The sequence below is a fragment of the Cuculus canorus genome, chromosome 1, assembly GCF_017976375.1.
Source record: "Cuculus canorus isolate bCucCan1 chromosome 1, bCucCan1.pri, whole genome shotgun sequence".
NCBI lineage: Eukaryota > Metazoa > Chordata > Aves > Cuculiformes > Cuculidae > Cuculus > Cuculus canorus.
This window is the reverse complement of record NC_071401.1, coordinates 28414940-28440315: the sequence shown is the minus strand read 5'-3', so window position 1 is coordinate 28440315 and position 25376 is coordinate 28414940. Positions and strand designations below refer to the sequence as shown.

The window sequence follows — 25376 nt, the reverse complement described above, 5'->3', positions numbered from 1 at the left end:
TGAGGAGCCACCCTAAAATTAGCACCAAAAAAACAGTGTGATGAATATAATGGAAAAGTTTCCTCTCATAACCCAATTTGTACAAATAGTAAGAAAATCAAACAGCAATGTCTCTCTATTACAGACTAAACAGGTATTGTGCTGCTGAGGATACTTTTGAAAGTAGAGCTTGAACTAGCATATAAAGAGATCAGAGCAGCAGCAGGATTCATAGCATTCTAGATTCACTAACACATGCAAAATAACAAAGATAACATTGTTACATCACTTCATATCTTCATAGTACTATGTAAACATCACCTAGCCATTTACCACGACAAATCCCTGTATCTTCCCAATGCCCCAGCAAGACCTAGCTTCAATCAGACACCTGCTGTTTGGGAAAACTGGCTTCCCTAACTGTCCAGCCTTTTGCCACTCCTACAACGTGGCTAGATATGGCTGTGGTCTTCTGTCACTCACACTAGAAGAGAAACCTACATCAGATAAATCACTATATGTTTATTGGCCTGTAAACCACTGCTATTTTTTTTTTGTTGGCTTGTGAAAAGATCCTGAGCCTTCAATCAGTTCCCTGAGCCATCTAATACCCTTTCCACAGCCACTGCAAAATCTGTCACAAGTTATACAGTAAGCTTCCACCATTATCATCCATTAAAATTCGTTCTTACTTATAGACAGTTTAAACATATATTATTACATCATGGCTGATATAATCATGGTTGACAATGTGGGTGGGGAGGTGAATAAGACTATTTTGTTCCGTTTACTTTTTCCAGTTCTCAAAAGCTTTGCCAAAACTGTAAGAAAGGAAGTAATCACTCAAACAAACAACCCAATAAACATTTTATTCATGTGGGTGATCTCACAATACAGTAACCACAGTAACTATAATAGTTACTAAAAGAAACTTTTCTACCCCAGATAAGCAATCTTATCCCACAAGAAATGTTTGTCTAGCAGAAGTAGTCAATATGCTAAGACAGTTACATTAACTGCAGTTTATTGGTTAGTATTATAAAGCTCCTTCAACAATGAGGAATTTGGAGGCATCTTTCTGTGCAGGAGAATACTATCGTGAGCCTGAATGCATTTGCCCTACCACCCATGTGTAGGCTTCTTCTCTAGCGATGGAGAGACGCCATGCAATGTGAATCACCTTGAGGGTGATTCTCCATTGATTAAGAAAGGCAGATGAATAGGTCAGCTAAGCTCCTCATTTAACAGTGCTCAGAAAAGTGCCTAATAGTAACCGGAATTCATTCTGTCAGATACCAGTTTGGTATGGTCACTCCTGACCTGGAATACCAAATGGAGCTGCACACAGGTCTTCACTCAATAAACTTGCTCCCTGCTTTCATGCTTAGACAATCTCCATTTTTCTCTTTTGAATATTCTTTCAGAAAAACCACTCCCTTTAAATTTTTCCCCAAGTGAAGACTTCTTTAACCTCATATGCTGGGCTGGTGACCAATGCATCGTTGGGTTTTTTTATCTGTATTTTAACACTTCCAAATTCTCTGGAGACAGATCTGTTTCTCTTACATGCTCAGCACAGACTTCTGAAGAGTAAGAGTGGAAGGAGAAGATGACATAGCCCTTGTTTATAGCAGTACAGATTTTCCTGTACTTCTGCATCTTCTCCAAACTTCAGCTGACTGTCTGAGGACAACAGGTATGAGCTGGAACCCATGGCAAGAGTTATTTTCACTGTGGTTTCCTGAAAGCACCAGAAGTGGGGATTTTTGAGGAAGATGAACAAACCATGTAGGGACCCTGGAGATGAGCTAAAGGTCAAGCTGTGTCAGTCAAAAAAAAAAAAAAAAAAAAGATGCTTGTAAAATAGTAATCCCCTTAGAGATATGAGCCAAAAAGAAAGGGTGGAAGATGGCAATTTGCATGAAAATTGAATGAAAGCAAAGGGAAAGTGTAATGTTGGGTGGGATAAGAGGGTCCTCTACTTTCCTATTAATCAGTGCATCCCCTTCCTGCATGTTTGAGAGCTTTCTTATCCTCTGCAACCAATATTGAAATCAACGGCTCCTGTTTAAAGCAATAACAGAGATGTAGATTTTGAAGAGTGCTGAGTATCTGCGTTGCCTGTGGACAGTAAGCTCTGAAAATCTTGTCAGCTTTGTGGGGGAATCTAAACATCCATGTAGACAGATTTTAAATGGATAGGCTTCAAAGCAGTTGTCTTAATGTAGGATGAGATTTTATTTGATAAATCCCAGGTGAGCAAACTTGGCATCTCAATCATTAGTCCATCCACAGAACTTCGGGAGAGTAGTTACAGGAGCAACTTCTGGGCAAGCAGAAGTAAGTCATAAAACTTCACTTCTTTGAGGAACGGGAAGTGCTTAAAATCATGTGTTTTGCTTCTTCCTTTGACAGCCTTGGAATGAGACTTTTACAAGTTTTTAGAGCTTTTTTTTTTTTTTTTTTTTTTCTCCTAAGTTTTCCTTAAGCCTTTTTTTTTTTTTTTGGCTGTTATAGCTCTAGTATTATCATGGAAAATGATAAAAGGATCTGAAAAGGATCTATTCATGACATCCGCCCTGCAAATACAGAATACCTCCCATAGTTCAGGTTCCAAAAATACTGTGTACATCTGTAACATACTATACAGTAATAGGCCATAGTAAATAGTCCCAGAAATGCCAACATGCAGACACATATATAAGGATATAAAGGATCTACTTATTCAAAAAGAAATTTAGCATTTTTACACAGTAGTGCCATTTGCTGAACAGATAAAGGTAATAAATACTGTTGCCTCAGGGTTAGGATTAACTGCATTTTCAGACAATGAATATAACTGTTTCATTGGTTTCACGCATTTCTATTTTGCCCAGAATCCATATCTAAACCATTTCATGAAGGTCATACACCATTTCTTTGAGCATAAACAACATTCCTCACTCACGGACAAGAACATGCTGATCAGCTTGCTTCAATAGCTGGTTAAAGTAGAGATGATGAAATTATTTCCCATTCTCTGTGGAGTGTCATTTTTTTACACGCTGACATCCTGTGATGAGCACTTTATGATGCACAGCTGACTGGCTCTAATACCACTTGATCCTTTATAAATTAAGAGGCAAGAGGCTGCAGCCTATCGTGTAACTCCATTACTGGGATTTGGATTAGGAGTGTCTTGCACATGTTACTGTCTTTCTTTTAGCTACTGCGTGTTAGGTGACTTGAGAATAGCTTTTGGAAACCTTTTTCTCAAGTTGTCCTTTTACTGCCCATCTGGGGTCTCTGAAAGGATCTACTTGCCAGTGAGCTGCATGGGCCCAACTCTGGGGGAAAATCCAGAAATCAGCAGAGAAAAAGAGTAAGTTCAGAAAGAAATGTTTTCATTTCATTCCCATCTGTATTGCGAAACCTGATCCTGGCTACTAAAGTAAATGCTTTTATTTGCATAAGTATTTCTAGGTTCATCCTAAGAAGATTTTACCTGGTACACTACGGCAATGACTGTTTTCCAAGAAATCTGTTATAGTGGGTATAACAGAGGGTGAAATAGCAGTTAAGCCTTCTCCTTTCACCTTTGACAGCTGGTATTTTTTTTAAGTTTAAAGACAGCTTGCTTGCTCCTGCATTCTTGAGAAGGATGGAGCTTCCTACTGCAGTGCACACCCACCTCCCCAAGTCATTCAGCCCCTGTACATCCAGCAGATTTGCCACATGGAATTATATGGGAAGGAATAAAATATATGGCAAGAAAGGAAATTAGAGTGTAGATCCCTCCTTCCTTCTGCCACAAAAGAGAAACCAGACTGATGGCATTATTCCAGATATGGCCCAAAGGAAACAAGGCAGAGTGGCCACTGGGACTAAGGGAGTGCTGTGCAGGGCTAAGATAAATCCTGTAGCATGATGGAGAGAAGATACATTTCAATCTTACTGTCATGAGCAGGACCTTCTCCTTCCTGAAAGGCAGAATGTTTAAACCCAGCTGAGTTTCCTGGCACTTGTGGGCAGCTGGGCTTTGGTTTGTGCATCAAACAGCTTGGATCTGAGAGGTGAAATTAGCAACTTTGACAGCTGGACACTGTCGCTTGATACGTCTCCCGTGGTAATTGGTATTGTCACTTTTATCCTTCCAGACAATACTTTCCCCCCATTAAATCAAATTAATTAAAAAATCAAATTAAATCAAATTGTCATACTCAGAGAGGATACAACCACCCAGATGTGCATAGGATGGTACCTATAAATCACAAGAGACCAACTCCAGGCAGCAGCACTGCCAGCCACTAGTATGGAGGTCTTGGCAGATCCACCAAGAAGCTTTTGCTACAGCACAATACTCTAACTGAGGTATATCAGAGCTGGGAACAACAACCATGCTCTGTCACCTACACAGTGCAGCTTTCCAAGGGGAATGAAATTAGAGTGTTAGCTGCTGCCAAGACAGCTTTCTGTTTCATTAAGATTTTTTTCCCCATCACTAGCTGCATGGTGCTACTTGCATGCTTCTAGAATGTGTAGCATTCCTCAAATCAGCCACATTTTCTCATAGTCAAACTGTTACCACAGCCAAAGGTGGGCTAAGCTTACCTATACTGTGATCCACTTGCTACTCTCTTATGATCACTGGCCTTCTTAAATATTAAAATTGCATCTTGAGATAAATCAGGGAAGTATCATTAGAAGTTTGCCCTGCCCTTGCACTTTTCTTAAACATCTTCTTCTGGCTACTGAGTGAGATAGATGCTGGGCTAGATGGATGTTGGATATAACCTAGCACAATTATTCTCATAGTCTTTATAAGAATAGTCTCTCTATAAGAGACTATAAGCAGCCAGGGAATCCAGAAGGCACTGCTGTTTGAAGGGATGGCACTCACACACTCCAGAGATGAGCACTCATTCAAAATGCTAAGGTAGATGGATGGCAATAAAATCTTGAGATAAGCAGATGGCTCCCAAACTACAGAATGAGTTTGCAACAGCAAATGCTAATGGATTTAAGACATTTTATGAACTTCTTGCAAAATGTCATTGTCAGCTATTATATGTCTGAGCTTCTTAAACATCAAAGCTATTTTTTTTTTAAGTTTATTTATACAAGCCAAAAGAAGGTATGTAATTTTCAGCTAAAACTTGCAGACCACAGAAATATCATCCAACTTTTTTTCCTAATAATCCTTTACGGCTGATGGATTTTTCTGTCCTTCATACTTTAATATAGTCCGGTTACAGTTCTGAAACACTTTCAGTGCAGTTTGAGAGCAACAGCTGAAGTTAAATTCAGTCTGGGCTGCTGTGGTCCTGTCCTCTGCTCTGGAGGAGCCATGCTGCTCTGATTCTCTCTGTTGCCTTGCTGCTGGCAGTTGTACAAGCAGAAGTTGTGTCTGTCCAGGAAACTAATTTGGCTGAAAACAAACCAGTTCTTTCTTTTGCTGGGCTGGTCAGATCAGCTTCTTCAATTTCTCCACATAGTGTGGAGATGAGGAGGTGGATGTGAATGGTCAGGGATAGGTGAGAAGGGCAGAATCTCTGCAGCTTCTTTTTAGATGAGTATTTTCTGCTAAGGAGTTCTGCTGCTAGCAAAAGCACGAGAACCCTGGGGCTGCAGGTCATTGGATGATGCAGTTCGCAGGTTTATTTGAGACCTTTAATTTGATCCATAAACTCTTGGAAAAGGCCACCCTCGTACAAATGGATCAACCAGAAAACTGGGATGGGTTTCATTCTTTCAGCAATTTGCCTGCTGTGAGAAGACATTAAAGAACTGCCTGGTCTATATGTTGCATCAGAGTGTTTCTTCTCTTAATTTCTGTGATGTTCTTTCTATGGTTCTTTTACAAGATTCTGCTTTCATTCCTTACCAGCTTTTAATAGAAACAGACATTTCCATCAAGTGGGATTTTTGTTTTGCACCTGCCTTCCCCTCATGCTGACCACGAGAGATGATGCCTCTGAGGCAAAACACTCTGGACACACAATTCACTGGCAATATTCTAGGCACAGGTAGAGACATCATGTATACAAGGTTGTTCCTGACATGAGAAAAGGGATATTCTAACATTTCCTGTTTCACCATATCAGTAGAAGGAGTTAAAGCCACACCCTAATGAGGGAAGGGAAAGGAAGCTGTACAAAGCCAATAGATACAGGAGCTCCTAGGCCAGCCAGAGCTGGAACTTTAACATCTCTCTCTACGCCAGTAAATCTACTCTTGTTTACAGATCTTAGAAGTGGAAACAGAGTCAAACATCTCATAGCAAAAATTACGGGTTTTATTTCTGTGATCTACTTCACTAGGTTTACCATGGCTTAGATTATGAATTAAACACACAATTCCTGTTGTTCACTTGATAAATCAGTTGCTAAAACTCAAAATTACTGGATAAAGTGTTTTACTAAAAACATCTAAACTTAACAGGACCATATGATTGTCAATCTTAAGATTGAAAACTTATATCACAGGTAATTCAAAGCTGGATTTTTAAAAACGTGGTAGAACAATTAAGAAATATAACCTTCCTTGGAGATCCAACAGAGTTTTTTAAATGTAGCTGCTTTCCAGAGTAAAATGTTTTATTGTCACAACCTGCCGCAAAGGGAAAAAACCTGAAAACAGTTTTCCCCTTCTGAAAAGTCTACGTGCAAAAGTCGCTATGTTTACTGCTGCTGTTATAGAGGTTTAATCCTTCCGCTTTGAATACCAGTGGGCACAGGACTGGTCCTTGAAAATAGATATTTCCTCGGCCTTTTAAAGCACACTATTTCATGAAAAACTTCATTTTACAGGAGTTGCTATGGTTACCATCATAGGAGTGCTATTGTGAATATGATGATCATTCACTGAGTATATATGAAGGGCTCAGGATGCTCAGCAAAAGCCAGAACTGTCTCACTGACCTCTTAGAAGTGACACCAAATCTGTTGTCTGCTTACCTGGTAAACTTCTTATCTGTGTGTCTTCACATGACGCTTGCTAGCACTCCTAAAGTGACAACTGAAACATTTTGACTGTGCTTTAATGAGTGTGTGCTAATACACTCTTAAGACTTCCATCATGGGAGAAACAAAGCAAGCACTTGAGCATCACCTAACACCCACTCTGGCTCAAGTGTTGCTTTCATAGATCAACAAGTCCAGAGGACATGACTACATTCTCAATCCATCAGCCATCACAGATGAGTAGTCTCCAGCCAAATGGGCTAAGAGGACCTAGAAATATGCACAAATTTATAGGTCTATATCCAGCCACTGAGATCTTGAAAGCATCTCTCAAGTCCCAGTGGCATCCCAGATGACCTTGTTTAGATTGTCCTGGTGCAATTCTCTTGTAGGGTACCAAAATCGTGGCACAGTATAACACCAGCAGTTGATGACTGAAGAATAGGAATCCACCTGCATGACCTCCACATTCCTTCATGTTACTCTGGCACACAGCCCTTGTGCACCAGGCTTTCCACACTCAAGGCTATCCAAACTGGTGCTGAGCTCTTCCAAGTTCCCTTGCACCAGTGAGGTCTGGGTCAAGATTTGAAGCAAAAGCTCATCTCTTATAATTTATCAGGGATTTAAGTGCCAAACAGTCCACTCCCAGAGCCTGGTGGCTGATTTGCTATTGTTTGGCACAGAGCCACTGCCCTAAAGTCCAAGCCTGGGTGCTGACCCTGGCACCTACATGCAGCACACCCACCGATTACATCCACTGAAAGGATTTGGCTGAATGAGATCATTTGTAATGATGTATTTGTCCTGCACTTGGGGCACAACAACCCTGTGCAGTGCTACAGACAAAGAGAAGAGGGGCTAGAAAGCTGCACGGAGAAGGATCTGGGGGTGTTGATTGACAGTGACTGAACATGAGCCAGCAGTGTGCCCAGGTGGCCAAGAAGGCCAATGGCATCTTGGCTTGTATCAGAAATGGTGTGACCAGCAGGTCCAGGGAGGTTATTCTGCCCCTGTACTCGGCACTGGTGAGACCACACCTCGAATACTTTGTTCAGTTCTAGGCTACTCGCTGCAAGAAGGATGTTGAGGCTCTGTAGCGTGTCCAGAGAAGAGCAATGAAGGTGGTGAGGGGGCTGGAGAATAAGTCTTACGAGGAGCAGCTGAGGGAACTGGTGTTGTTTAGCCTTGAGAAGAGGAGGCTGAGGGGAGATCTTATTGGTCTCTACAACTACCTGAAAGGAGGTTGCAGAGAGGAGGGTGCTGGCCTCTTTTTCCAAGTGTCAGGGGACAGGACAAGGGGGAACGGCCTCAAGCTCCACCAGGCTGGACATCAGAAAAAAACTTTTCACAGAAAGGGTCATCGGGCACTGGCACAGGCTGCCCTGGAGGTATTTAAAAGACAGGTGGATGAGATGCTCAGGGGCATGGTTTAGTGGTTGATAGGAATGGTTTGACTCGATGATTTAAGAGGTCTTTTCCAACCTAGTGATTCTGTGATTCTGTAGTGCGAAGACAACATGAATTCCTTCAAGTCCATGATACAGAGCCACCTTCACTTTACGTCCCTTGAACAGGGCTTTCCATCGCTCAGCTTAGTCAAGCTTCCAACTTGATGGTCGCACAGAGATGGGGAGCAGCTCTGCTCCCCCTTGTACTCCCATAGAGTTCTGGGCTTCAGGATGATACAGGAAGGGACTCCAAATACTCAAGTTTTTATAGCAGTTGTTACTGAGTGCTAGAAGTTTAAAATAAAAAAATTAATATACCAGAATTCAAGTAAAAATGAGCAATTTCCTTATAAAATGCACATTTGCTGCACTGTGCCATGAACTTTGGTACAAGTGTGCATGCTAGGATTTTCAAATGAAACTTAAAAAAGTGGGATCTGGGAACCAAACTGCCCAAAACCTCACTGAAAAGCCTTGCCTCAACGCTTTGAAGAAACAGCTTTTATTGCATAGCTGTATTTTACCTCAAAACTGTAGAATTTTAGGAGGTTGGGTGTCTGGCTTGAGACCTACCACAAATGAAACTGACCTCATCATAACCCTTAAAAAAACCCCAGCAACACAACAGTCTATGTGAGAAACCGCCACAAATATTTTGGCAACATTTACTAGTCTTAAAGTCAGCCTTTTAGGGCTGACCTAGCATGAAGGCCGAACCACATGCCAAGCCGTAACTCCCCTACTCCTTCCAAAACTGCAGTTGTCTCTGTTTTTTCCAATCCACAACCCAGTGTCTTAAGTCCAGCAGTGAATGTTAAAATAGCCTTGACCTGTAGAGCGCTACTTTCCTCCGGGACTGCTAAAGGATAAAACCTTTTATATAAACACCAGATTCTGTAAACGGAGAACTTTATCACTGTAACACCTAGAGTGGGATGGAAAGTGTCAGGAATGGAATACAGAACCCCTTTCTAGGGGTGAGATTCTGCCTCCAGAGTCAGCTGGAAGAGGATGGAGATAGTGTAACTATGGTTAACTTTGAAAAGTTTTAGTTGGGAATGAAAAATCTCATTTTTTAGCATCTTTGTCTTTTCTTCATCTGCAGTCCTGAATCCTCTGCTAAGCTAGGTCTGTGTTCTGTCTCTCAAAAACTAGGAAGAGTCTTTAATTTATAGTATAATGCCAGAAGGAACTGCAGTGGCATCTGTCCCCTTACCTTTTAGAATTGCACCAACAAAGTGGTGCATGAAATGCACACTTTGACAGATCCCAAATGCTGCATGAAAAGAACTGAATTGAGTGCTTCTTTTCCCAGCAGTACAACCTTACCACCAGAATTTCAGTTCCATGAAAAGGGATACATTTTCCTCCTCTCTCCCTACCCTGGAATAAAGCTCTATAAAGAAAGAAATAGATCAGAGAGGCCAGAAATATCCCAGAAGCGATAGCAGAATTGGCAGGACATTCACATGGGGCAATGATCAAAACAGCCACTTCTTTTCGCTCACTCCTCTTTGGGCTGGAGGTCTAGGCACATGGTCTTCTCCTTATACCCCATCCTCATGGCTGGTGCAGGAAAGATGACAGTCAGGCATGCGGAACTCGGTGAGCAGAGAAGAAATTGAAATTTGAATCCAGGTGTGGATTCAGCAGGGAAATGGGTACTTTCACTTTATCTTCTGTTTTAGAACATATGTGATCTGATGCAGTTCAGCTTTCAGCTTTCCACTCTGTCTTTCTTCAGCTTGAGGCTGCCGCAATCACTCTCCTGCACCATGTTCTTGGTTACTAAGACCATTACGTGAGGAATGAGGAGGAGGTTCTGCTGTCTGCATTTCCTTCTGCGAGGACAGAGGTTATAGCAGCTGGAGGCTGCAGTTAAGCGGTGCTTAACCTTGCTGATATGACCTAAGACTTTTAACCTTGTACAATCTCGACATACAGCACCAGGCACATTTAAAGTTTCCTTTGGAAGGTAGACACCTCCTAATCAGCCATCGCATAGGACATATCAGGCTAACTGATTTGTACACAGCCATAAAAAAATCACTTTACATCCCCTTTCAAGTACCTAAAGGTCTATTTTATACCAGGTCCTACGGAACTAAAAGCAAAAGAACTTTTTGCAGAACTAGCAGTCATTTCATGTCCTCAGTGTAGTTTGGTTTTGACAACAGAGTGATTTACTTGTTTGGCTTCTTTGAAGATCATAGAATCATTTAGTTGGAGAAGACATTTGAGATTGAGTCCAACCATATCTGTCCACTACTAAGCTTTATCTCTGAGCATCTCGTCTACTCATCTTTTAAATACCTCCAGGGATGGTGACTCCACCACTTCCCTGAGCAGCCTGTTCCAGTGCTTGATAACCCTTATAGTGAGGAAATTTTTCCTGATATCTAATCAGATAGAGTCATAGAGGTTGGAAAAGACCTTTAAGGTCAAGTCCAACCATCAGCTCAACACCGTGCCTACTAAAACATGTCATGAATTGCCACATCTACATGTTTCTTGAACACCTCCAGGGGTGGTGATTCCACCACTTCCATGTTCCAATGCTTCACCACTATAATAAAGAAATTTTTCCTAACATCCAGTCTAAACCTCCCTTGTCTCAACTTGAGGCCATTTCCTCTTGTGCTATCACATGTTACTTGGGAGAAGAGACCAACACTCACCTCGCTGCAACCTCCTTTCAGAAGCTTTCACAAGTTTGCTTTCAGAAGCACAGGTAACAGAAAAACAAATAAAGGAGAGGATCTAGCACTTCATTCATTAAAACCTCTGAGATGCCTGGAATTTAATGCAGAGAAGTCTCCTTTTCACCATAATTACGTGAAAGACCAGAATAAAACAGAGTTAAATGAGGCAAATACATAAATAAGAGAGCCTAGAGTTTGTGGTAGCTTTACTTACTATGTTAATTATATATTTCCTTCAAATGTTTCTTTTTTTCCTCCCTGGGACAGATGGAATAAATTAATCTTAAATGCAGCATAAAATCTATTCCAGATCCTCTCATATGCCAGTGCTTAAACATAACTAACTGGAACAATAAAAGTCAGAGATGGAAAAGATCTGTTAGCTGACTACTTAAATTTTTTTGTACAGAAATGTATAAGTTTAACTGAAATTCTTCCTAAATATTTACGGAGGTTTGATTACATCTTAGATCAGTTCAACAGTGGCTAGAGTCAATTTATTTCACTTTGAAACCACACTTAAGAGCAAATGGAAGTGACCTGCTTTTAAGTACAGTTGCACTAACTAAATGAATGCATCTGTGTAGACTAAGAATCAGAAAGACAGCAGTCTGCCCAGTTCTGGTAACACTGACCATCGGTACCTCCCCTGGAGGGCTCAGGGTCCTCTGCTGCCCTTGCAGCTGATGGAGTATAAATATTTCCCTGTTCCCGAAACACAGGTCCCAGTTGAGAATCAAGATACACGGAACCGATGTCTCAGTTTTGCCTCTCTTTGGCCTTGGACAAATCTTTTCACATAACATTATGTCTGAAAACATGTTAATGTCTCTTACCTGAACATAATAATTTAAATATAAGCAAGCTGAGAACCAGCTTATGCCATGGTTACTTTCATAGCCAGGCACAACATTTTTGATCCCAGTCCTAAAACAAAGCATATGCATTTTTTTTGAGTAAATTGGTATCATTGGTATCAATTTACTCAATTTGAGTAAATTGAGTATCATTTTTTGTGACTAAATTGGTCTACATGACAGTTTAAGAGTCACAAAGGAAGGAAGAGTTTGTTTCTGTATATTCTGAACTACTACATAGGTGTCTATACAGGACTGTTCTGTACGAGCACTCTTTATAGGTTTTTGTCCAAACTAGCTTTTAGAAACTTGCTAGGGGAAAGATGGAAGAGGGATTGTAATTACAGGAGCTTGTTCTGTGCCTAAAGACTTATATTTATGGTAATGTTTATGCGAAATCCTCCACATAAACTGAAAAATCATTTATACTGCTTTCAAAATGACATACATGCAAACCTAGCCAGGTAGTCAAAACAGATTAAATACCAATTTTCCAATACAATGATTTTATTTTTCTAATTCCTGATCAATAGCAGAGGCTGAAAGTTTTTTCTAAAGATCACTGGAGACACAGATGGACTGACCTCCTGTGATGCCGAGAGGCCACAGGACTGCACACAAGCCCAGAATCTCTCCAGAGAAGAGCAGTGGAAATTCAGCACTTTCATAATAAGCATTTCTGGTTTTGGTGCCCACCTGTCATTCCTACAATACACGAACAACACCTTGACAGCTCTTCCCAAGCTGTTCTTTCGATTTTACAAGCCTCTTATCCATATCCAGATTATTTTAGAGAATCAGGGTCACACACTATTAGAGACAACAGTGGCATTATTGTGCCTGTTGTCTCTAACTAGCATGAGCCTGTTAAACAATGCTAGATGTTACTATTAATTTGTGCTACTGTAGGCTTATACACGGCTTAATGTGCCACTGACAAGCATGAATGTGTCTTGACATGAATGACATCAACGCCATTCAATACAGATGTAGCTTAAAAACTACTGGTGGCAAAATAAACCAGTTTAGCACTTCTTATGCCAGTGTAAGATTGTCTTGTGCAGTATATTTTTGCATTCTGGTCCATTTTATGTCTCAAATACCAAGAACTTTACTATTTTTCTTCTTTCTTGTAAGGCACAAATAATAAAAAGTGGAAGAAAATAATTATTTTTGTAAAAAAATTTTTTACTGCCAACCACCTTTGGCATGTGGCCACCTCCTCCAGTTGACGGTGATTTGGTAGCTGGAGAATTTTGAAGAGAAAATTTGAATTCATCAGACCTGATATTTTCCACAAACATTAATGGAAGAGGTTTTCTCACAATGTTTAGATTGTGGGGAACACAGAATACCATCCCCCGGTTCTGTGCTTGAACCTGACCCAGAAGAGACATGAGTGCTGGTCTGCCAGCTTGGAGATATAAGCAACAAAATCAGTTCTGTCCCCTTCTCTTGTCACCTGCCACAGCCTGAATTGAAGTGGATTGAAGAAAGACCATTTTTTTCACCTTACTAAGAGATTGGCTCACATCTATGTGGATGAATATTTACTTAAGTGGTGGAGAAATGGAGAGGTGATCACTTCCAAATACAGAACAGATAGGCACGTGTGACATACACAGAATACAGGAACGCGCCCACAGCTTTTCACTGTGCTCTCGTGTTATTGAATATGACTGCCCCACTACTAGTAGGCTTTCCTACATAAGCATTTCTTCATAGGCGGCATTCAAAGCGCTCCTTAAGCATCACATATTTTTTTGTCATCGTTACAGAAATTCACATGGGTTTGGAAAACCATCCCCATCCCTCTTCTGCGTGTGATTTCAAAATTATCATATTTGATGTAATGATCAAGTGCCAAGCAGTGCCATGGGAGACTGGAGGAAGCTCAGCACAGTGAAAGGCTGTAAGAGTAGATGCTCCAAAACCACCTGGGTACTGGGAATGTGCATCCAACAGGCTCTATTAACTGCCATAGAACCACAGAATCATAGAATGGTTTGGCTTGGAAGGGACCTTAAAGATCATCCAGTTCCAACCCCTCTGCCATGGGCAGGGACACCTCCCACTAGATCAGGCTGCTCAAAGCCCCATCCAACCTGGCCTTGAACACCTCCAGGGAGGGGAAGTGTTCAAGTACTGTTGACAGAAAAAAATTTAGAGTAAAACTTGATGATCTGTACCTAATTTCTAATGTGTCTACTCTTATTAAACTGATGCAGGCATTAAGTAGCTGTTTTATTCCCAACCAACTGTTGATCTCAAGCAAATCATGGGATTGCCATATTACAATAATTTAACACAGCTTTTCATTTTCTAAATTAACATTCTTTATTAACCACTGAAACAATCTGGTTTATTTCTTCTTAGAGGAAAATTCAGTTTTAACTATTAAGCAACATAATGTGTAAAGCATCATCCTGCGACATGAAGTAAAATACTAATTATTTTGCAAGTTTCCCTAATAGTTATTATTAACAAATCCTTAAAATAGTTTAGCAGGATTCTGAAATCTTTGACAAAGGCAAATGCCAACTAAGTGATAGACTGCAAGAAGAACATTTTGCAATAGTGTGAGAAAAAAGAGAGCAAGAGAACTGTTGCAAAACAAGAGAACTGTTTTGTAAAGTAAATGGTATTTCAAGAGATAATCTGTGAATTTGACAGCCCTTTACGTTGTAAAGTGTTTCAATTGAAATACCATCTATTTTCCAGGCACATGGGGCGTCACACATTTCAGGTGGTTTTCCTATTGGAAAATTTTGGATAAAACTTGATGAGATATACCTGATTTCTAATGTGTTTACACTTACTAAACCGATGCAGGCATTAAGCAGCTGTTCCTATTGGAAAAACAGAAGTGGTACAATGAAGGGGCTGAGATAGTTTCTAGAATACGGCCACCCAAACTCAGTGGCTGCTGTCAAGTGTGGATGAAAGGTTTTCCCTGGTGGTCCTTTCACAGAATCATAGAATCATTAGATTGGAAAAGACCTTTGAGATCACCATCTCCAACCGCACCTGTCCACTACTAAACCACATCCCCAAGCACCTCATCTACCAGTCTTTTGAACACCTCCAGGGATGGTGACTCAAACACCTCCATGGGCAGTTCCAGTGCTCAATAACCCTTTTGGTAAAGCAATTTTTCCTAAGGTCCAATCTAAACCATTCCCTCTTGTCCTACCCCCTATCACTTGGGAGAAGAGACCAACACCCGCCCCTCCGCAAGCTCGTTCCTGGCGGCTGTAGGAAGCAGCGCGGTCCCAGCCCGCTGCTCCCCGGGCTCCCTCGGCGGGGGAGGGACGGGGGCAGGGCGGGAGGAGCGGCCGCTGCCGCCGCACACGGGCCGCTCCCCGCGGGCAGCGCCGCCATGGAGAAGCATCCCGGCGGGGAGGACGAGTGCGTGGATTCGGGAGCCGAGACGGGCGGGTGAGTGGCGGGGAAGGGCCGTGGCGGCGGAGCTGAGCTCGCTCCATCCCGGCTGCACTTGTTGCCGGCAGCGGCGGGGCTGGGGGTGCGGCTTCGTGTGCTGCGAGCCGGGCATCCCCGCGAGCCGGGCATCCCCGCGACCTGGGTACCCCTGCGAGCCGGGTATCTCTGTGACCCGGGCAACCCTGCAACCCGAGCATCCCCACGACCCAGGTATCCTTAAGAGCCGGGCATCCCTGGGACCCGGATATCCCTGCCACTCGGGCATCCCTGCAAGCCAGGCATCCCTGCGTCCTGGGAATCCCTATGACCTGGGCACCCCTGCGACTCGGGCATCCCTGTGACCCAGGCATCCCTGTGACCCGGGCATCCCTGCAAGCTGGGCATCCCTCAGACATGAGCATCCCTGTGACCCGGGCATCCCTGTGACCCGGGCATCCCTGCAACACAGGCAGCGCAATGCTGCCTTCCCGGCTCCCACGCTGGGGCTGGGGGTCCTGTGCGATGCCCTGGGGACCGTTCCTGTCGGGGGGCATCGCTGGGAAAGCGTCTTCAGCTGAGCAGTAGAGAGCTCCCCGTGATCCTCTTTCTGCGCTTGGGGAGGAAGAGACCCTAGGAGATCGTGGCCGTGGGCTTTAAGTTGGTGTTCCAGAGCACGTCGTGCAGCCCCGCGCTGTGCTTTGTGGGCTGTGGGCATGCTGGATCAGCTTCTCGGTGTCCCGTGATAATTTGTGTTGAGGGTCGTCTGGAAGGGTTCCCAGCTACCTGTGATTTCCTTTTGGCAGTGACATCTGGACAATGTCAGGCAGACAGAGCTGACTCCTTAGGAGGACCATCAGAGCCGCTCACAAAAGCGGGTTAGATTTATAGGCACTGTAAAATCGAGTTGCTGCTGTCAGGATACTCATACTGACCTGTGAAGCGCTATAGACTTTGCTGGTCGTTGTCCAACTTGGAAGTGTCATATCAAAGTCAAGGAGAATGACCTTTTTTCCTGACTTTGTGACCCCGCTGCCAGATGTGCGATGTTTGTTAGTTGGATAACTTCTTCTGAAGTGGGAGAGAGGGAAGTGCTTTCCAGCCCATCCTGAGTGCTGCTGCTTTGTCATCTTGTCAGGCACGCAAGTGAGCCTTTGCTCTTTCTGCTGCTCCAGGACAAAAGGAGATTGCCCATTCCTGTTAACACTGTTCTTTCCTAGTTCTTCATTCTCCTCCCTCCTTGCTTTCCCAATTGTTTTTCTCCCAGCTCCTTGTCTGGTGTATCTCCTTCGGTCTCTACTCTGACTGTCACAAACTGTACAGCTAATTCGTCTTCACAAAGCCGTATCGGGTGCTCAGCGCAAAAGCTGAAATAGCAATGCTACAGATGTTTTTTGTAAAGGTGGAAATGGAATATGGTGATCTTAGTCATACCTCCAGTTATTAATTCAATTTGATTTTTTAATCCCTTCTGTGGTCTGAGGACTTTTTCCATCACCTTGTGTTGTGGGCATACCTTACGATGAAAGTTTTTAAGTGCTTTATGTGACATGAGCTTAAAGGGAGAAGTCCAGGCCTCCTTTCCAGATATTGGGACAAAAAGGGTTTAGTGCATGTTTGGGGGATGTGGGTAAAAGGAAGACAGAATAAACAGTGAATTCGTGGCTGGTTCAAAGCTCAAAAAATCATTGATGGGTCAAGTGATTTTGAATTTGCTGTGTTTATCAGGAACAGAAAAAACAGGGTTTCCTTAGGATGGGCACTTGGAAGGTTTTGACCTAGCTGGTGACATAAGCCTTTAGATCTCCATGACCAGCACGGCAGCTGCTTGTGTCTGGTATTGAGGTGCCAAACCTGATAGTTTTACGAAGCACCTCAGTCCCAGGCTTGACGCTGGAAAGTGTAGGTTACTGGAAGAGTCTGACTGAGGAATTTGAACAGTGATATGTAGAAATTAATAACTGCAGTGCTTTGCACTCAAGTTCGCTTTGAAAAGCAACGGGTCTCTGCATTTCAATTGTTATTTTTAGTTCTGTTTAGCAGCTATTTTAGTCCGATAAACACGTTGCGTATGTCTCTTTCACAATGTTTATATTTCAGCTTTCTCACCAAACCAACTGTTCACATCACTTGCTTTTCCTTCTTGCAAGAAGATCTGCTTTTTGCTTTGTCTCAGTCCCATCATAGCTATTGCTAAATTGAGCTGTTTTCCTTTTTCTCCAATTACTCAATGGCATAAAAAAGTAAAATAATGAACTGTTTTGAACTTCAGCTGTCAGCCTCTGAATGTATAGGAAGAGACAACTGTCAGAGTGATTCAGTAACAGTTTTACATCAAGTGGTCCCTTTCTGTCATTCAGGGAACAATAGTGGATAGTGACTGTAGTAAATCCAGGCCCTGCAAGCCCTTGTCATCTTGATGATCATATGTAATGATGTGTGAGCTCTTACATAGAGCTTGTACTGCTGAAGCTGCTTATAGCAGCTAACCAATTTAATACATCAAGTACTCTAAGAGACATATGTTCCTTAAGGTTTTGCTAGAGCTTCCAGCTACAAGAGCAGGCAAAATGCTGTGCTACAGGCAAGATCAGTTACAGTTTGAAGCCTTCATTTTCCTAATCTGTTGGAAAATATGTTCCTCTTACTGCATTCACCCTGTAAATAGGGTTAGTAAAGAGGCTGCTGAACAAAAATAGTGTATTTTGAGTTCCTGAATCCAATAAGAATGGATTGAGCTACTGTTGTCAAGTACCTGGATAAAGAGGGTAGAACATATAAGCCAATTAGTTTATATTGGTTGTTTATTAACGAGATTTGAAAGAGTTTCACCATCCTTGGAATGAAAGACTTTGTCCATACAAATTGTGTCTCCTCGGGAAATGTAATTTTTGGACTTTTTATAGAAAACCTTATTTCGTTTGCTACAGAAATCTTTGAGCCCTGAAGTATGGGAGACAGAGAGCTTTCTCTGGTAATAGTTTTGGTAGTGGATTTGTACTATATAACCTGACATTTTTGGAAGAAGAAAATTGTCTTTCTTTGATCTTCAATTAGAAAGCAGAAGAAAAAAAAAAAGCAGAAGAAAGAAATAGAAGGAAGAAGAAATTTGTATGTTTAAAGAACTGTTGATAAATTCTAAAGAAAAACACAAAATAAAAGGATAGAAAAGTCAATACTATGTTACTTAAAATGAGTTGCAGAAATTTTCATTTTCAAATTTTCTTGTTTTTTCAAGCCATACAAATACTGTTATTTCACTATCCTAACTCTGAATAGCTGACCAAAGGTTTTGGGGCTTAACCATCAAACTAAGAAAATTTTAGAAGTTGTTAGCATGTAATTTTCAAACAAGAGAGATTCTTGCTACCACTGATATAAAAGGCAAAGCATCAGCTGAATTCATTGCATTCAGGGCTGATAATCCTGAGTGACACACCATGAATATGGAAACCAGGTTGTTTCTTGGACGTAAAATCTTATGGTTTTTTATACCTAAACTTTTATTTGGTCATGTTAGCTGTGTTCGAGGATCACTTCTATGGAAATCACTCTCCTATTTATCAAGTGTATGTGCCTTAAATGAGCATAACTACTCTGTGACATGGCAGGCATTAATGAAGATTTCCATATATGTGACAATTCCCAGCAGAACTTCACTTGTTCCCTAAACAGCTGTAAGCGCCCATGTCTTAAAGAGTTCAGTTTAATCATCAACTTACTAACAGTATCAAAGTTTGCCTAAATCCTTTGTTTTCTCCTTTCTCACTTAGAAGGCATTTAAAGTTATGAGAAGTTGTAACTTTTAACTTATTTGAATTTGCAATTTTTCCACTTACATTTCAAATAATTTATTAATGTTTTTAGAGAAAGTGGGAAGACACTATTGAAGTGCAAGGGGGGAATCTGTATGATAAGTTTAACACAAAAAATAACAATTATACAAATGGAATTAAGTAGTAGTTAATTGCTGAGTATTTGATGACTCTCAGGGTGAAGGAAAATTATACTGTTTCTTTGGTAGCAGGCAACTGCAAAGCAATGGTTCAATGATACATAGAGAAATCCATTGCAAAACAGAAACAAAAGATATTTGAAGCTTAGGACATGGTACCATACTGCAGCTATTTTTAACATTAATTATTTTTAACATGGATTTAGCAAAATCCATTACCGTTTGGTTGCAGTTATTATTCAAGGGGGTTGTTCCCTCCTTTTCGTTTTCTCCTGTGGTTCTATTCCTCAAATTAATTTTTCAGAGATTATGTCAATTTTTTGAGACTGCACTATGCTTGTTTGTTGGTTTTCCTTGTGGTTCTCCCTAGCTGCATGTGTGATCCTGGCCAAATCATAAATTATTTGAGCCACTGTTAACTTATCTGTTAAGCAGATTAAAAAAAAAAAAAAAAAAAAAAAAGCCTTTATTTATTTCATTTCTGTCAAATGTGTGAGACTAAAGCAAAAAATAAAACTGTTAATAAGCGACAAGGCAGCCTATAAAAAAAAGAGGGTGCTGCACCCCACTTAAAGGTAAAAGTATTAAGAATATTGTAATTCGTGTGTGTCCTTGGTCAGAATGGGTTGCTTGAATTATCAAATGAATAGTTGAATGGTATATTGTGGTGAGAGTTTGCTTTCATGTCACATGTTTCTAGCTTAAAGGGATTCAACACACGACTTTGTTATCTGTATGGTCGTCTTTCAATATGAAATGTCAGTCTCTTGTCACATATTTCATCCATCTATGAGAAATTCTCGGGAATACAAATAAATCAATGCTGCTGAAGCGTGTTTTAAGACCTACTTTTACCTTGGTTGTGTGTTTTTTTTGTTGGGTTTTTTTTGCTGAGCCTTTCACTTCCTATATATCCCTCATTCCAATGTGTCAATGTAGACAACTTGTCTCTGATTTGACACTCAAATAATGTAAAGTTGAGCTATTTGTCACATATTGGGACTGAGGCATCATTTCCAGCCAGATTTACTCAGTGAAGCAGAGCTGTTTTGTTGAACAGACAGACCTGCTAGCACGTGGCACTGGGGTTAGGCACTGAAAGTGAGGTGGAACAGATTTTAAATCATGTTCTGGAGGCCAGGAGGTCTGTGCTGACGTTCATGATGGCTCAGTCCTAGCAGGCAGTGAGGTTCACCTCAGCTAACTGTAACTTTGTGTAGTTTACATGTTTGGTATAGATCAGACTACTTCTGTTTTTAGTTAAGAGCATCAGGACCTCAGGAGGGTGACTCACCCGCTGGCTTTGAACAGATAGGTACACGCCACATCAGTCCTGATGAATCCCTCTGGGGAGTGTTCCGTGAAGCGCCTGTTTCCCCTCTTTGCTGCGAGAGGGATGCTCAGGCAGGCGTGCTCACTAGGGCATAGTGTTTTCCTGCCTCAACGGGTGCTTTTTGGAAGATTACAAACAAACTTTCCTCCATACACACTGATGATGATGGTGATGATGATGATGTCTGTCATGCAGGGCCTCAAACGCTACTGTTAATAATAAGCTTCTGAGGGCAGTAGTTAGAGCCAAGTGATGGAAATCCATCATCCGATTTCATCACTCTACTAGAAATCCCGAGCAAGGCATTTTGAGGCAAATGACTCTGACTTGTTCTGTTGCAGTCATCTTGATTACACAAGGAGAAGTACAATGAAGGTAACAGACTTGCGTTGGACTGCTGTTAGTGAAGCAGATTGTAATATGAGCCGCAAGAATCTGGTAAGAAGAAACCAAAGATGGAGCTACAAAGCTAAATTTTCTGACTTATGCATTGTGCTTTAACTGCTATAAAATCCTCCCATGTGCCCTGTGGAGAGCTTTCTGGAGGGATGGAAGGCAGAGAAGCTCTTAATATGAAACAGTGAAATCTGAACCAACTCCAGGTAGGGAAGGCAGGGGAAATGTGAATCCAACAGGTACTGTTCTGAAAGCTGCAGACAGAAGAAGAGCTAGTAAATTTTCCACAATTTTATTTGGGGGGGGGTGGGGTGTGTGTTAAGGAGTCTTTGCAATGGAGACCTTGTGCATATTGTATTGTGTTAGAATAACTTGAGAGATGTTATTCTACACATCAGGCTGCCTTGTGGAGATGGCTCAGAAACCCCAGTTACAGCCATGCCAGTGCATTAAGCAGCATATGGGGGGTGGTCCCTGAGCATTGGAACAGAGTTTTCCATATTGGTAAATACTTAAAATGGCTGATGACATCAGTTTGCATCTAGCTCTCTCTCATGTGATTCTTGAGTGTGTTTTACTGTGGGACAAGGGACTTGTTTTACTAGGTTACCATGGCCAGGAACCGTTCCCAGCAGACCACTTGCCAGTTTGTTTTGGAAGGCAAGAGGTTTTAATGGTACAGATGCAGACTGTTTCGTGGAGTTGAGCTTAGTCCCAGACAATTCTCCTGAGTGCATTTGTTTATTAGATGTTTGTCACCCCTGTACCTATGTTAATGTAATGCTGTGCCATGGCTAATCAGCATGCTGGAGTACCCAAGCACAGTGCCACACTGGTGTAGCTACATTGCTTGGGTGATTCAGAGATGTAACATAGTTGTGCTTCTTACCCAAAGAAACAGGTTTAGGGGGCTTTTGTATACCATACTCAGTAGCTGCAAGTTGTGCTAGCAGCATTCAGTGGGCTGTTTCCCTCTCTTGGATATTCTGAGGCTCTGCATTAGTGATCAGAAATGAGTAGTGCGGGCTGATCTCAGGGCATTGCTCAGGATTGTTTGTGCCTGTGATGGTCTTACACTCTGATAACGCACAATCCTGATCCTTCAGTGGTGCTAATGGGAATCGGGGTCCCACATTTACCTCAAGCTTCCACATTCCTGTTTTAATGTCTCTTGATGTATTCACAGCTCCTCTTTCCTGATGGGCTTACCATTGAGCACAAAGTCTCTGCAGACTGATGTGTCTTTTGGCTGAGTGATGAGCCCTCCTTTTCAGTACTTCCCACTACTTCAATATCCTTTTTGATATTTTTTTAACTCGTTATGTGCCGAAAAAGGGAACAGTCCTCCACTTCTTCAGTTTCTGTCTTGAATGTCTCTGTTCTTTTATCTGTCATGTAATATTTGTCAGAGGAACTATCTTACTGCAAGACCATGTAATTGGCCTGGAACCTGTGAGCCCCAGTATGGCCCCAGTCTGTCACTATTAAAGCCCATGAATGCTCTCCTCTTGAGTTACCTTAATGGGAAAATCCTCTTCCAAGGGAACTAATAGAAGCCAGTACTCAGGATGTTTAAAACAGAGATGGAAAGAATAGGAAAGAACAAAGTTGCTGTCCAGAGAGTCTACCTGACCCAGGAGATGTTATTTTGGTACTTAATTTTTCTAATGCGTGATCTTGTCAAAGGGAATGTTCATTATGTATACCAGACTAAAAAGCTTAAAAGACTTACAGAAACTTCAGAATTTAGTATTCCAAGTATAAGTAAGCTGACTACAAGGGAAAAAAAATGTGTTTAGTAAGCTGCTTACCAGTGCATGTCATGAATCTGAATGGTTTGTGCTAATATTTTGAAAATATTAAGGATCTTGCTAACACTTAATTTTGTTCTTAAGGACTAGATTCAAGCCAAAGAATTTCTAAGACAGAAGGGAGTTGGAGACATGACAAAAGGTGATTCAAGTTGGCCCTGAGTGCACATAGAGAGACTCATATTCATTCCATTAGGAATTTGGTTTCTGTAGGCTTCATCCCTAGACAACAGCTAGAGAGAGACGTATTTCAGACCTCTCTTTTTATTAGAGGTAGCTTAGGGAGGGCACAGTCCTCTTTTTGGCATCTGAGGTTAACAAACCTTGGAGCGTAATTATCCCTTTCTTTAATTTTGTGCATGTCAGTTGTGCAACAAACATGAATTAAATATTAGCTTGAACTATATTAGAATTACGGGGGAAAAAAACCAATACAATTCTATAGCCTATTAAAATGTGTCTGCAATTAGTCTCCAAGCACACTCTTGTCTCCTCTTTTCTCACTCCCCATTTTTATTTTCCTCATCTCATTTTTCATGTCCTGCCTGTATGTAGACTGCCACTTCTTGGGTTTAGGACTCATTAATTCTCCGTGTCCTATAATGTGCCTGCAGCACTTTGGGATAATAAAATAACAGTGTGAAGTAATAGAAAGCTGCTTTTACTTGCAGAAAGCAAAAGGCAAACTGTTGTTTTGCTTCTATCTGAAATACAAGCAGTGCAGGTTCATATTGAATCAGCCACCAACTGCTGAACACAGATACATTGAAGGACAGCCCCAGGCTGTTTTCAAACAGAAGTGCAGACTGAATGAATCCTAGTTCGGGATACTTGGAGGCATCTGGATGTATATTGCTTGCCTCTGGGCTTGTGAAGAGCGCATATTACACAGTTCTTCCACCCTTCAAAATATACACGATGCCAAATGATACCGACGTGGCTTGCTGCTATAGATGCAATGCAGCTTTATGGCCTACACCGCACTACCCAGCCAGCTGCTGGGATTGCTTCGCCTTGGCCCCTTCTCAGAGCTGAACCAGTGGTGTGTACAAGGCCTGGCGGTAGGAAGAAGGTGTCCTTCTATGCTCACGTCATTACTGCCTCTGCTTTTTCTGGCTACACCAGGGTTGTGAGCGAGGTCGGTTGACGAATAGCATTTTATTCATGAAGGAGGTGTAATGCAGCAATTTATATAGGGTGACTGCGAGGGGCTCCTAATGACCTAGTCGTATGGTCTCTACCATGTGTGATAAAGATGTTTTGTTGCTCCGTGGCATTATCAAAGTGGCTGAGGGTGCATGATTTAGTAAAGAAGAGAGAGACCTGCAAGCCTCCATCATTGACTCTTTCCTCAGACCTCATTGTACAGATCTATTTCAAATGCTACAATAACCTCATGGTACTTGATGGTATTGATGGATTCTTATTTTCATGAGTATAGTGAAAAAAGGAGATTGCGTCATCTTTCTCTGGTCCATCAGGACTGGCAAGAAAAGTTGGGGGTAGCTCCTCATGGTCTTTCTCACCTAAACCAGCAATCTCAGCATCTACTCCGCAGAATGCTGAGTGCTAAGCACAAGGCTATGAAATAAGAGCATGACTGTAAATGCTTTGTTTCTTCTGCAAAGATATGTCTGTATTAAAACCTAAAGCAGCCTCAATAGTTACGTGGGGTTGGTGTCCTTTATTCCCTTGGACACCCAAGAGCCAAGAGTATGAAGGTAACCTGAGAACATGCTTAGATGCCATCTATTTCCAGACAAATATCTTGAGAGTCAAAGCTCACATGTTTTTTTAATTTAAAGCAATACGGCAAACTTCTTGCAATTATTTATATCACACAAGCATTTAGGTTTGGATCCAAGGATTGTGTTACGGCTCCCCAAACAGTTTGCCTTCTACGTTCAGGGCACCACAGGGCATACATGCGAGACGTTAATCGTGGCAGAGATCTCTGGTGAGTTGAGGTCTGTTCTGGGGACCCAGCAATTGAGGGAGTGGAGGCTCCGTGACTGTGGACTCCAAAACCAAACACTTAGAAGTCATAGGCAGGGCCTCAGAAGTGGAAGTAAATATTTTTTAATATTCAGTGGTGGCATATTTGCTTTATCTTAGTAGTTCTGAATTTTGAGGACATAGATTTGCCGTGTTTTTGTCAGTCCAGGATGGAATTTTCAGGAGTTTGAAGTACCATACAGCTGCAAAATTAATTGCACTGTTGCTGAAAATGCTTAACTGCTCTCACTTTCTCACAGGTAATACACTGAGGCAGAACCAATGGGCACATAGTTTTACTTAGAGGTGTCTTGAAGAGGAAAAAGATTTCAGAAAGATTGTCATCTAAATGTTTTTATTTTGGTACTCATTTTCTGTCTTCCCTGCCAGTTGTGACCAAAGAACAATAAAAATTCTTCTCTTTGAATAGAGTTCTTATAAAAAAGGGGAAAAAAAATTACAAAATGGCATTTAGAGAACATATGGTGAAGAAGATGAGAAAGCGAGTCAAAATATAGTAGACTTAACCTATCCTGTGT

The 25376-nt window shown here is 41.6% G+C and overlaps 1 protein-coding gene across 3 annotated transcripts in view; it reads left to right on the top strand.

The window, feature by feature from the left end:
- The first annotated feature begins 3258 nt into the window (after positions 1–3258).
- The window catches only part of FAM124A (family with sequence similarity 124 member A), a 56353-nt gene continuing 34235 nt past the window's right edge, over positions 3259–25376 (top strand). The window contains exon 1 of one of the 3 annotated variants that reach the window (XM_054056774.1): positions 3259–3340. In XM_054056774.1, coding sequence (XP_053912749.1) covers positions 3294–3340 — 47 coding nt within the window. In that variant the 5' untranslated portion in view covers positions 3259–3293. Of the gene's footprint in view, positions 3341–15246; positions 15369–21033; positions 21074–25376 lie in introns of those variants that run through there. The other 2 variants (XM_054056773.1, XM_054056775.1) reach the window with 2 other exon arrangements.